The sequence below is a fragment of the Anomaloglossus baeobatrachus genome, chromosome 12 (assembly GCF_048569485.1).
Source record: "Anomaloglossus baeobatrachus isolate aAnoBae1 chromosome 12, aAnoBae1.hap1, whole genome shotgun sequence".
NCBI classification, from domain to species: domain Eukaryota; kingdom Metazoa; phylum Chordata; class Amphibia; order Anura; family Aromobatidae; genus Anomaloglossus; species Anomaloglossus baeobatrachus.
Window position 1 is genome coordinate 20981483 of NC_134364.1, and position 14578 is coordinate 20996060.

At 45.8% G+C, this 14578-nt stretch overlaps 1 protein-coding gene across 3 annotated transcripts in view; it reads right to left on the bottom strand.

Moving 5' to 3' along the window:
* The window catches only part of LOC142258296 (cholesterol 24-hydroxylase-like), a 50147-nt gene that overhangs the window by 10828 nt on the left and 24741 nt on the right, over positions 1-14578 (bottom strand). For all 3 annotated transcript variants that reach the window (XM_075330836.1, XM_075330834.1, XM_075330835.1), the window contains exons 11-15: positions 10900-10972; positions 6817-6901; positions 6141-6251; positions 2630-2718; positions 180-246 (exon numbers count right to left, since the gene is read on the bottom strand). In XM_075330836.1, the coding sequence (XP_075186951.1) occupies positions 180-246; positions 2630-2718; positions 6141-6251; positions 6817-6901; positions 10900-10972 (425 nt within the window). The remainder of the gene's footprint in view (positions 1-179; positions 247-2629; positions 2719-6140; positions 6252-6816; positions 6902-10899; positions 10973-14578) is intronic.

A 14578-nucleotide genomic window follows, 5' to 3' on the forward strand; every position in this document is an offset into this window, starting at 1 on the left:
TTCAATTTTTTTTTTCGACCTTTTCTACAACTTTCTAATACTTTGTTCTTCGATTCTTCAGATCTCTGCTTGCTGCGAGTGAATGGATCATTTTTGTTTACATTTTGCAGCCACAATTTCCCCGAAATGAATAGGTTGAGAATGAAGAATAGTACCGAAAATAAAAAAAATCTGTGTACCTGTGCAAACACTTGTCCTATACAAGAGCGCGGTCCAAGGGAGAACGGGAAATAGGTGAAGTACGGTCTGTGGGGAGGAAAATAAAGGGACTTAAAACATTTTCTACATGACATACAGTATATATCATGGCTTAAAGGGGAAGTCCACTTAAGTAAACCCGCTTTCCTAAGGCCGGTTTCACACATCCGGCTTTTTGCCGTTTTGCCGGATGCGGCGCTCTCCCGTACAGTTAATACAGTACAGTGATAGCGCTGTAACTTCCGGGTCACATGCGCCGGTCACATGACAGCATGTGACCGGCGCTTGTTGCGCTGTCACTGTACTGTATCAACTGTACGGGAGAGCGCCGCATCCGGCAAAACGGCAAAAAGCCGGATGTGTGAAACCGGCCTTAAACAGATCCCCTGATTGTGAGCTGTTAGCCGGAGGTCTGGCTGCTTTATCCTTCTCCCCCTGCAGGAGAAATATAGTATTACACCGTTCTTTGAAGTCAATGAGTGACCAAAGTTTGGTCCTCCACAGCCCTCTCAGTGAGAGACTACTTGCTCTACTAATGCGGGCGTCACACGGGACGATCTATCGTGCGATTGCACAAGCGATCGTACCCGCCCCCCGTCGTTTGTGCATCACGGGCAATTAGTTGCCCGTGGCACACAAAGTCGTTAACCCCCTGTCACACGTACTTACCTCCCGGACGACCTCGCTGTGGGCAGCGAACATACACTTCCTGAAGGGGGAGGGACGTTCGGCATCACAGCGACGTCACACAGCGGCCGGCCAATAGAAGCGGAGGGGCGGAGATGAGCGGGACGTAAACATCCCGCCCAACTCCTTCCGCATTGCCGGCGGGACACAGGTAAGCTGTGTTCATCGTTCCCGGGGTGTCACACGGAGCGATGTGTGCTGCCTCAGGAACGATGAACAACCTGACGGACGATTTTTTTGAAAGTGAGCTACGTGTCAACGATGAACAAGAAGGTGAGTATTTCTGCTCGTTCACCGCTGTCACACACTACGATATATCAGACGATGCAGGATGTGTGTCACTAGCGACGTGACCCCGATGACATATCGCCCGATATATCGTACCGTGTGACGCCCGCATAAGTCATATGCATCAACTTTGCTTTGAGTGGACAATCCCTTTAAGTGCTATTGAATCCCAATTTTTGCAGTGGACAATCAAATCTTGAGATAAATTTGAAGCTTGTTGGATCCAACGCACAACCTGCAGCAGAGTCCCCTCTATAAGTGTCGCGGGTGGGGAGGGCGCTGCGCTCACCACGCTCGGGTCCGGCGCTGCTGCTGCTGCTCGGTGGCTCGAGCGGTGGGCCGGATCCGGGGACTCGAGCGGCGCTCCTCGCCCGTGAGTGAAAGGGGAGTAGTTTGGTTTGGGGATTTGGTCCGTGACGCCACCCACGGTTTGTGGTGAGGTTGGGGCACCACCGCTGCTGGTGACGGGGATCCCGGGAGCGATGGCAGGGAGCAGCTGGGATGTTGTTTCCCCCTTAGTGGGTAGGAGTTGGTGGTCCCGGGGCCCGGTGAGGTGAGGCGGGAAGGCACGGTTGGCGAGGTGCAGGGTCGCAGGGGCAGCGCGGTGCCAGATGGCACGGTGGTACTCACTCAGCCAAGAACGGATGCAGAGTCTCTGGTAAAACAAACGGCTGGATGGACGGGTCCCGCAGCCGGCTGCTGTGGTTTCTCCCGGACGGTTGGTGGTGGCTGCCTGTCCCTGCACCTTTTGTGTAACTTCGGTCCCGATGGCTTCCCACCGATAACCCGCTCCCCAGCGTGGATATATGCCGGAGGAGCCCTTTTGCCCGCAGGCTCTGGCCCTGGGAACTCTAGCTGTGGTGGTAGCTGTATTTCCCTTTCGCTGTTTGGACGGTTGCCTTCAATCGGGTCTTGGCTGTTTGGAAACCCCTGGGGTTCCGGTCACTAACGGATTTGACCTGTTGAACGGCGACTCCAAGCCTGGTCAGGGTCCGCAGGCCCTGCCGGTTTGTGCTGTCTTCACTTCGCTCCCCGGTTCGGTACCGGCGGGCCACCGCCCAGCCCCGGCCCTACGGTTCCGCGTCGATCTGTCTCTCCTGCAGATGGCCACCACCGTCTGCCAACCTTGCTCTCGGTGCCCAGGCCACGTACCCGGACACGGTCAGTCTGCTCCTCTACTACCACTTTACTCCTCACTCTTTGACCTCCCTTACTCAACTGCCTTCCTTTCCCGCCTCCAGGACTGTGAACTCCTCAGTGGGTGGGGCCAACCGCCTGGCTCCACCCAACCTGGTGTGGACATCAGTCCCTGGAGGGAGGCAACAAGGATTTGTGTCTGATTGATGTGCCTAACCGGGGTGTGGGGTGTGTTGTTGCAGTACCTGTGACGACCTGGCTAGTCCAGGGCGCCACATAACTATGACCAATTGTTTTATGCAGTGCACTGATTACTCACTTTGGGGAGTCACGGCTGAATCTGTCGGGGTCAAAGGTCAGTGGATCCTTAAAAAATTGCTCCATCCTCCCTGTGACATAGGTGTAGACCTGTAGAAAACAGTAAGAAACGGCTGAGATATCAGCTGGTGTATGATATGCATACTAATTCACTCTCATATAACTACAAGATCTCTGCTTTCTGTTAGTGAATGAAAACATTTTGCATTACAAACTGAACTGATTGTTAGTTATTATATCACTTTTGGCAATCCTCTATGAGATACACAAAGGGCACCCATTAGATGTGTATTTGTAGCAGTGGCAACAGAAAGAGGGCACCACTATTATAAATCGCACATCACTTGTGGGGTCTGTTACAGATTTTGCATTGCGGCCCATGTGTCACACTAGGTACGGGGAAGTACCAAGCGTACGGCGAAAGGGAAGGGAAGCGAAACCCTGTGTCTGCGGAAAGGGAAGATTATGACCCCTGACCAAACTACTACTGGTCTCTGGGGTCCTTCACCACCCTAGCGCTGAGCTGGATACCTGACCCTATGTATCTCTAGTGCTTTGCCCTAAATAGGGAACGGATGAGGGGAGCTCTTTGTCAACCCCACTAACCACTATAGATGACACAAGGACACACAGGGGGAAAATGCATGAACTACTTATCTACAGATGACTTAGGTAGAAATTCAGCAAAGCTATATGATACCACAGAGGAGTACAAGCCACCTGCTTGCACCCAGGGCTTGAATAAACTGAAGAATATCACCAGCATCAGTCCAAGGAAGGAAGGGGTATATAAGCACCATACTGATGATTAGCAGCTGGGAGGAAGGCGAGCTCCTGCTGTGTCGAAAAGGGAGATTAATCCAGCAGGAAAGCTACCTATAGGCTACATGCGCATGCTGCTTTTTTTGCTGCTTTTTTGCTGCTTTTTTGGCTGCAGTTTTGTCAGCAGAACTTTCTGACACTTCCCAGCAAAGTCTATGAGAAGTCAGATTTGTCATGTGCACATTGCAGTTTATTTGTCAGCGTTTTTTTTATCAAAAGTTTGTGACAAAAAAAATGCAGCATGTTCATTCTTCCTGCGTTTTTGTCAACATTTGTCACCCATTGAAATTAATGAGGGCATCAAAAACGCAGGAAAAATGCATGCTATCAAAAGTGGTGCGTTTTGCCTGCGTTTTACCTGCGTTTTTGGTACCAAAAACGCAGGTGATTTGTCAGGAAGTGAGGTCAGGCAAGTGGAAACCCCATTGTTCCATGCTAAATAGTGTAGGAGCAGTACTTTGGAGTGCAGCAGAAGACATGACCTGGTATCAACGTATGCAGATTAATGTAAGGAAGCTGATTGAATTGGTAAGTATATTTCCAAAATTTCCACTGATAGTCCCGTCCTCCACGTGTTCCCCGAAGTACCACTGTCCCCAGCGTGCACGCACAGGGGAGATGATGTGGAGGACGAGACTATCAGCGGCGGCGGCAGCGAGAGGGGTCCATCATCTCCCCTGTGCGTGCACGCTGGGGACACGGTACTTCGGGGAACACGTGGAGGACGGGACTATCTGCAGTGGCGGCAGCGAGAGGGGAAAAATCAATGTTTTCAGCTGCCAATGTCCATCCCCCTTTCACTGCCGCTGATAGTCCCGTCCTCCACGTGTTCCCCGAAGTACCGCTGTCCGCAGCATGCACGCACAGGGGAGATGATGGACCCCTCTCGCTGCCGCCGCCGCTGATAGTCCCGTCCTCCACGTGTTCCCCAAAGTACCGCTGTCCCCAGCTTGCACGCACAGGGGAGATGATGTGGAGGACGTGACTATCAGCGGCGGCAGCAGCGAGAGGGGAAATCAATGTTTTCAGCTGCCAGAGCCACCAAATGAGGTGAGCCGCGCGATCAGATGAGCTGTCACTGAGGTTACTCGCGGCCACCGCTAGATTCAGCGGTGGCCGCGGGTAACCTCAGTGACATCATCAGCTGATCGCGCGGCTGTCTTCATTTGCTGTGTGGAGCTGACAGGAGCGGCGGTGTCTGCTGCTGCTCCGGTCACCTCCATGCAGCAGAGCTGGAAGCGACGCTGGACCATCCTGGATTACGCTGGACATGGAGGGCTTTGTCGGGCTTATTAAATGGGAGAACGAGGGAATTTGTTAGTGTTTTTTATTTCTAATAAAGGATTTTTTCAAGTGTGTGTTTATTTACTGTAACTTACAGATTAATCATGGAAGGTATCTCGGGGAGACGCCTGACATGATTAATCTAGGATTTAGTGGCAGCTATGGGCTGCCAATAACTCCTTATTACCCTGATTTGCCAACGCACCAGGGCAAATCAGGAAGAGCCGGGTACAGTCCCAGAACTGTCGCATATAATGGATGCGGCCATTCTGGGCGGCTGCTGACTGATATTGTTAGGCTGGGGGGCTCCCCATAACGTGGAGCTCCCCATCCTGAGAATACCAGCCTTCAGCCGTATGGCTTTATCTGGCTGGCATTGAAATTGGGGGGGACCGCACGCCGTTTTTTTTAATTATTTATTTATTTATTTCTATGCGCCATAGTGACACGCCCACCGGCTGCTGTGATTGGGTGCAGTGAGACACCTGTCACTCAGGGGGGGCGTGTTTCACTGCAACCAATCATAGGCGCCGGTGGGCGGGGGAAGCAGGGAAAATGTGATGGAATAATGAGCAGCCGGCATTTTCAAAAGAGGAGAAGCCGCCAGAGCAGTGTGACAACCGTGCAGCGCCGCGCCCGTGATTGATGAGTATAAAGGAGGGAGGTAGGGAGAGACTGACCGACAGAGAGACTACACACAGTCATGTGTCGCATGCCCAAAAACGAAGCCGGCGCCGGCTTCCGGTATATGATCCGGCGTCCATAGGCTATCATTATAAAACACCCCACCAGATCCGTATTTTTGCCGGGTACAAAAACATTCCCCTCAACGTTCCATCCGGCCGCCGGACAAGCAAATTTTGCCGGATCAAGACAAGCATTATGGGCTTGTTTGAACTGAAAAATACATGAAACAATTGTTGACAAAACTGCAGCCAAAAACGCACCAAAAAGGCAGCAAAAACACACCAAAAAAGCACCTACATTTTTTGTGACATTTCCAGGCTCTCTCTGACAAGGTGCAGTTTTGGCTGCAGTTTGTGAACACGAAAAAGAAGCAGCGTGTGCATGTAGCCATATACAATGAATATTTGCAGCAGAAACAAAGGAAAGTCAGGGAGCATTCTGCGCAGCCAAATGCTGTGACCTTCTGTGGCCTGAAACCACATGACTGTCTGTCATCCTTGACACACTTGTGACACCATGAGCCTCTCGTTAGATCTCTGACAGCAGCAAACATCCCTGTCCTGTTTTTGGCCTCCATCCTGCACTGATATACGAGCTCGTATAGTGACAAACCCATCAGGACTCGGTCAAAGCCTCCGAGTATGAACAAGAATGATCCCATTCACTGACATTGACAACAAGTACAGCTCTTTTTAAAAAGACACTAAAATGCCAAATACCAGCACTGAGGCGTTTTTAGGAATCCGGATTCCCTCAACAATCATATCCTCTTCCAAAAATCTGGAGGTTCCCGTCACAGTGGGGTACAACCGCAAAGTCTCTTTCAGTACCTGGAGAAGACAAAAAAATGTTAATGTCACCTAAATATAGTTGAGTTATTTATATTGCGTTGGGACTACATGTCGTACAGTAAGGCTATGTGCGCACGTTGCGTAATTACATGCAGTTACGATGCGCTTTGCAGCGCAGCGTAACTGCATGCGTCCTGCGTCCCCTGCATAATCTATGGAGATTGTGCAGGGGCCATGCGCACGTGGTGTCTTGGAGCGCAGCGCTTCGGCTGCTGCCCGAAGCGCGCGTTCTAAGAAGTGACATGTCACTTCCGTGCGCTTTGCCGGCAGCTCCTGCTCTGTCTATGGAAGGAGCTGCAGGCAGAGGGCATGGAATCGGCTTTTTTTTTTTCACTACGGACATTTTCGGCAGCGATTTGAAGCGCACGTGTGCTCTTCAGATCGCTGCAGAAATTTCTGCAGTGAAGTACGCAACGTGCGCACATAGCTGCGTTACAGTGTGCAAGCAGCAGCCGATGCAAAAAGTGGGGAGATAGCACCACCTGCTGGCCTACTCTGGTATTACATTATGTATGATAAACCTGCGGGTTACGTCCTCCTTTACCTGGGAGAGGTACTGCAGTTTATGAAGGTCGTCATACTCAATGTCTCGCCTCGAACCAATGACCTCGTCCACCTCAGCCTGGACCCTGTGCATGCAATGAGAAGAGTACTGACTGCGCCGTTAGGTGACCCGGGCTCTTATCCCCGGTGATCATTACACACTGGAGATCAAAATTAGAGAACAACACACAATTTCCTAAATGTTAAGGTCATTCTGTAATCCTATGTCATTATATGCTAACATAAGGAAACTCGCAGTATTTTAAGCTTATTTTATAAATAGAATTTATTCCAAAGAACATAATAAAAATGTAAATGAGATAAATGCAAGAGAACGCTGATCAAAATTAGAGAACACTTTCGGATACCTGCAAATTATCGTTGTTAATCTGGCACCTGGTGCTAATTTCCCTTAATTATCTGAATTATCTGTGGATTAATATTACATATTGTATTACATATTTACAATTTATTCGTTTTTTGTGTTTTAAAGTTGTATTCCAATAAATATATTTTATGTTCTATCTAAATATCTTGATTATTGTATCATAAAGATGATTAAATGTCTGATGTTCACATTGCACTACAATACATTTTTCACTTAAATATAAGCATTATACTAAATGTTATTATTTAGTATGTTTTTGTTGAAAACTGTTTTTTGCCACTTACATAGTGTTATATATAACACTATGTAATACACTATGTAAGTGGCAAAAAACAGTTTTCAACAAAAATATAGTAAATAACATTTGTGCAGTCTATGAATTTGTTGTAAGAAATAGAATTGCCTCCATCAGATCCTCCTTCATAGATGACCTCAAATCTGACCTAATAATTTTAAGGCTAGAGAACAACCTCTCTACGGCTTTGCCTCCAACCAAAGTTACTGTAACCACATGGGCAACATCTCTAACAATTTCCGGGTATAGAGGAATTGCCTCATGCACAGTCAGTTTTGATGAACGGTTGAATTTTTCTATTTCTTTGAGAGTAAGTGAAAAATGTTACTGCAATCTGGTCAATCTGCTGCTATAGGAGACGGAGATAAATCTATTTCCTTGCGGCAACGCTTTGCCTGCTCCATGTCATCCAAATACTTGTCAAAGTTAAACTCCTCATCTGATGAGGATGAAGATATGGCAGCAGTAGCTCTGTCAGGCCCCAAGTCCTCTTCCGCCTGGCAGTCCTGTAGCCGCTCATCCTAACCTCTACCTCACTCAAAGCTTCTTTTCCTTTAGTAAGCTGTTGATCATCAAGCAGTATACGATGACTTGGGTCCACATGCACAGCTGCCAGAAGAATTTTATTTTCCAATAGCTGTGTCTCTCTCCGTTTCATTGAAGCAGAAATGCCATCTGCGATTAAACCTCCTCTTTGGGACAGGCAAAATAGCAAGTTCTTCCACTCCCTTTTGAAAATGCCAGAAGTTAAATGCTCAGCTTGTAATTTTTAGTCACGGAAAATGGGTGATTAAGCAATTCCTTCAATTCAGCCACCTGTGTCCATTGACCTTCATTTAATGTTACTTGAGGGTTGACCATATCTATAAGAAACGATTTTAGTTCAAGCAAGTCATTAAATAAGTGCTTCCCCACCGAGTGGCTTGATCAACAATTGCCCCTTTCCCAGCACGTCTCTTCAAGATGGAATCAATTTTAGGGGTTCTGGCGGCAATAGCCAACTTCCTCACTTTTCCAATTAGATTTCCAGCATGTCCGCCCAGTTTCACACATCCGGCTTTTCGCCGGTTTGGCGGATGAGGCGCACGCCAGTACAGTACGATACAGTACAGTGGCAGCGCCGCAACTTCCAGGTAACATGCTCCGGTCACATGACAGCATGTGACCAGCGTTTGTCGCGCTGCCACTGTACTATATACACTGTACTGGAGTGCACCGCATCCGCCAAACCGGCGAAAAGCCGGATGTGTGAAACCGGGGTCCCTCTTGCAGACTCTTATTGCCAGCTGCAGCGTGTGCACAACACAGTGCATGTGATCAATAGGAAAGTGTTTTGAAGCAGCTTCAACAAGATCATCTAATCCTAAAGTATCATTTTGCTGTTCTTCTGTTGTAATATCTGTTTGTTCCTCAGTTACATGAGCAGCACTGTGGTCTTCCATCTCTAACATACTAAATCCTAAATTTTCTTCTAGCTGTTGTTCATTACTCTCATTCATCAGTTTAATTGTACTTATCAAGTTTGAAGCAGTGTCCTTTACAATAGCAAGAACCTGCTCTTTTTTGAGTTCGTAATTTTGCAGAACTTTTTCCACTAAGGCCTTGAGAAACTGGCCGGTGTGAAAAGCTTTACTATCTTTTACTGCCAGTGTCTTGGTAACAATTTCTTTCTTGTTACAAAAATATCGAACATTGATGGCAAAATAATTCAGTGAAATGCAGGGACTCTGGCATCCAGCAAAGGCAATGGGTGAAAAGATAGGACATTCAGATAGCGTTTTGTGAGGATCCTCACAAAGAATGAGCAGTCAGTTTGTGGCGTTTTTCTAATCTGCTTTTGCTATTGAAAACATTATCTATGAGCTCAGAAATCTTTCAGGTGATGCGGTTTTTTAAAAAGCTGATCTGCTTTTGCAGCTGACAAACGTATCCTCAAAAAACGCAGCAAAAACGCTGTGTGTGAATGTAGCCTTAGATCAGGAATAGAACAGACATTTATAGGACATTTCATAACTTTTCCAAATTCCTATGAAAAAATATTCAGCACGTTCTGCATTGCACTACTGCACCCAATTTATTTCTTTATTTTAAGAGTCGGAATCGGTGTTTTTTATACCAACTCTGACTTCGACTCCACCAAAATGAGCTCCGACTCAACAGCCCTGCTTTCAAGTCCCCAAGAAGGCTGGTTGCACTCGAAAGACAAATGCAAGAGAGGACAGAATAATTCAGAGAATCTCCATGGGTAATCAGTTCGCACTGCAGTTGGAATTGCTCGCCAGTTCAGCACTGAACAGGGTAATGATCTGTCTCATCATAGAGTGTCACGACATTTAAGAGCATTTGGACTGAAAACCTATTCTGCAGTGACCAATCCTCTCATTAGCAGAAAGAATCAAAAGGTTAGACTCCCTTTGGTGAGTAGCATGTTGTGTGGACAGAGGAGAAGCGGTCCACAGTTCACCTTAGTGATGAAAGCAAGTTTAGTTTATTTGGGTCTCATGGGTAACATTATTTTCTTCAACAAACTGGGGAAAGACTGAACCCAAAGTGTGTTAAGAAGTCAGTGAGAGGTGATGGAGGACGTGTCCTGGTTTGGGGAATGTTTTCTGCAGCAGAAGTTGGACCTCTCATACAGCTACATGGCAGAGTGAATGCAAGTGTGGATCAGAACCTTCTTCAACAACATGCGGCTCCTTACTTGCGTTCATCACTCAATCAGCCAGCAATTTTCATGCAGGACAATGCCCCCTGTCACACAGCAAAACGGGGAAAGCAGTTCCGTGAAACAATTAAATAGCCACAGCCCTGAGTCCTGATCTAAGCCCAATAGAAAACCGATGAAAAATCCTTGGTGACAAAGTTGGCCAAGAAACCTACAACAGTCAAAGAACTGTGGAAGAGACTGGAAGAAGAGTGGACCAAAAATCCCACCAGAGCAGGTGAGAGACTAGTGATGTCCTGTGGATGCAGATGTTGTGAAGTCATTCACAGCGACGGCCGGTGCACGTCCTACTGATTGTGACTGTTGTTACCTTCAGAAAATGTAGTTATAATCTTTCTCTGTGCTACAGTCATTGCTGATCTCTAATTATCATCATCACATTTTGAGCAAAATAAAGGTTTTATGTTGATAAACTTTGGATCTTTTGTAAAACCCTGTTCTAGTGGCATGACAAAAAACTTTCAAATGTTGGTCAATATAGATTACATTATTTCTGAAAAAAGCAACTGATCAGACATTGTTCTCTAATTTTAATCTGCAGTGAAGATGATGTCTTGCCAGTTTTGCATATGCACCTCACCAGTTTAGAAATGTTAATATTCGGGTAGGTATTCTACAGTGTTCCCTTCCTACCTCTCACCCCCAAAGTTTACCATTAGGAAACAGGATAACTCACTTTTGCAGAATCTCAGGATTTCGGGCCAATTCCTGGACGGCAAATGCCAACTGATTGGCCGTGGTTTCTTGCCCTGAGGAAAGAGACAGCTTTCACTAATCCCTTCATGACCAGCAACTTTTCATTTTTGCACTTTCAATTCTTCTTTCCCTTCTTCTTCAAAGAACCATAGGTTGTCTTTTTTTTTTTTTTTTAATCCCTCTGTAGACATAGTCATACAAGGAAGAAAAAACAAAAAGCCAGCACCAAATGTGCACTTCAGCACTAAACATTCCAAACTGTACTTATTATAAAAATTTTGAGATTTTTGGCAAAAAAATTGCAATTTCTTGAGCTGCCTCGCCACGTCACGGCAAATCTCATTAGAGGCAGTCCTACACTAAAATATTTTTATAAAATGTGCCATACGGCCTCACATATGAATAGTAGAACTGCTCTCAGCAGCACTCACCTGGTCTATTTCAATCCCGTACCCATGACTGAGTCATGGCTGTGGGCGGGACAGGTCCAAGCAAATGCTGCATGAAGTAAATAGCCTGTGGACAAAGCCTGATGACTCAATGTGAACAGTCACCAACCGCCAAAATCTAGACAGATGGAATACATCCCAAATTGGGGTGCATAGCAAGGTGGAGGTCAACCACCGACCAATTCAATGAAGAAAAAACAAAAAGCCAGCACCAAATGTGCACTTCAGCACTAAACATTCCAAACTGTACTTATTATAAAAATTTTGAGATTTTTGGCAAAAAAATTGCAATTTCTTGAGCTGCCTCGCCACGTCACGGCAAATCTCATTAGAGGCAGTCCTACACTAAAATATTTTTATAAAATGTGCCATACGGCCTCACATATGAATAGTAGAACTGCTCTCAGCAGCACTCACCTGGTCTATTTCAATCCCGTACCCATGACTGAGTCATGGCTGTGGGCGGGACAGGTCCAAGCAAATGCTGCATGAAGTAAATAGCCTGTGGACAAAGCCTGATGACTTAATGTGAACAGTCACCAACCGCCAAAATCTAGACAGATGGAATACATCCCAAATTGGGGTGCATAGCAAGGTGGAGGTCAACCACCGACCAATTCAATGAAGAAAAAACAAAAAGCCAGCACCAAATGTGCACTTCAGCACTAAACATTCCAAACTGTACTTATTATAAAAATTTTGAGATTTTTGGCAAAAAAATTGCAATTTCTTGAGCTGCCTCGCCACGTCACGGCAAATCTCATTAGAGGCAGTCCTACACTAAAATATTTTTATAAAATGTGCCATACGGCCTCACATATGAATAGTAGAACTGCTCTCAGCAGCACTCACCTGGTCTATTTCAATCCCGTACCCATGACTGAGTCATGGCTGTGGGCGGGACAGGTCCAAGCAAATGCTGCATGAAGTAAATAGCCTGTGGACAAAGCCTGATGACTCAATGTGAACAGTCACCAACCGCCAAAATCTAGACAGATGGAATACATCCCAAATTGGGGTGCATAGCAAGGTGGAGGTCAACCACCGACCAATTCAATGAAGAAAAAACAAAAAGCCAGCACCAAATGTGCACTTCAGCACTAAACATTCCAAACTGTACTTATTATAAAAATTTTGAGATTTTTGGCAAAAAAATTGCAATTTCTTGAGCTGCCTCGCCACGTCACGGCAAATCTCATTAGAGGCAGTCCTACACTAAAATATTTTTATAAAATGTGCTTGGACCTGTCCCGCCCACAGCCATGACTCTGTCATGGGTACGGGATTGAAATAGACCAGGTGAGTGCTGCTGAGAGCAGTTCTACTATTCATATGTGAGGCCGTATGGCACATTTTATAAAAATATTTTAGTGTAGGACTGCCTCTAATGAGATTTGCCGTGACGTGGCGAGGCAGCTCAAGAAATTGCAATTTTTTGCCAAAAATCTCAAAATTTTTATAATAAGTACAGTTTGGAATGTTTAGTGCTGAAGTGCACATTTGGTGCTGGCTTTTTGTTTTTTCTTCATTGAATTGGTCGGTGGTTGACCTCCACCTTGCTATGCACCCCAATTTGGGATGTATTCCATCTGTCTAGATTTTGGCGGTTGGTGACTGTTCACATTGAGTCATCAGGCTTTGTCCACAGGCTATTTACTTCATGCAGCATTTGCTTGGACCTGTCCCGCCCACAGCCATGACTCTGTCATGGGTACGGGATTGAAATAGACCAGGTGAGTGCTGCTGAGAGCAGTTCTACTATTCATATGTGAGGCCGTATGGCACATTTTATAAAAATATTTTAGTGTAGGACTGCCTCTAATGAGATTTGCCGTGACGTGGCGAGGCAGCTCAAGAAATTGCAATTTTTTGCCAAAAATCTCAAAATTTTTATAATAAGTACAGTTTGGAATGTTTAGTGCTGAAGTGCACATTTGGTGCTGGCTTTTTGTTTTTTCTTCATTGAATTGGTCGGTGGTTGACCTTCACCTTGCTATGCACCCCAATTTGGGATGTATTCCATCTGTCTAGATTTTGGCGGTTGGTGACTGTTCACATTGAGTCATCAGGCTTTGTCCACAGGCTATTTACTTCATGCAGCATTTGCTTGGACCTGTCCCGCCCACAGCCATGACTCTGTCATGGGTACGGGATTGAAATAGACCAGGTGAGTGCTGCTGAGAGCAGTTCTACTATTCATATGTGAGGCCGTATGGCACATTTTATAAAAATATTTTAGTGTAGGACTGCCTCTAATGAGATTTGCCGTGACGTGGCGAGGCAGCTCAAGAAATTGCAATTTTTTGCCAAAAATCTCAAAATTTTTATAATAAGTACAGTTTGGAATGTTTAGTGCTGAAGTGCACATTTGGTGCTGGCTTTTTGTTTTTTGTTTTTTCTTCATAGTCATACAAGGGCTTGATTTTTGTGGCACAAGTTATAGTGTTTGTACGGCACCACTCACTTTACCATACAATAATCTCCTATGAAACCCGGTCTCTTTTGGAGAATAAAGATGGCGGTGATGGCCATAGCAGCCTTTCAGCAACTCAGATAGCGGAAGGGCCGCCTGAGCAGATACATGACACCATCACTCCACTTAAAGCCAACGTTAATGGCTAGTGAGTGACATTAAAGTGGTTAAACAGCAGCTCCATACAGTCGCACCCAACATGGGTGCACATATCATTGGTGCAGCCGTACAGGAGCCTAAGAGGTTCGGGGACCCATTTCTACCCCAGATCAGGTGTAATTGTGCATTATGAGGAGCTATTGGGCTGTGTTTGGGGTCTGGAAAGTGCGATTCTTTTAGGGGGTGTCTGCTTTCTTTTGTGGATAAATTGAGCAGTATATAGAGAATAATAAAATGTAAACCTTTGTAAATATGGTCTATAACCACCACTATAGGACTGGTTCTGCACCATGAGAACAGCGGATCAGATAAGAAAATGTGCATCTGAACCAGTAAAAGGAGCAACATGAAATATTGATGTTCCAGAATGTGATCACATGATTAGATTTGAATGAATGTTGTTTTTTTTTGTTCAAGAATAAATGTGGATTGTTGTTCATGGGAAAATATAAGACACCCCCTGAAAATAAGCCCTAGTACATCTTTCGGATCAAAAAAATATCAGACCCTGTCTTATTTTCAGGGAAACATGGTATATACTGCAATACATTAAATGTCTATGGTATTATTGATGCCTA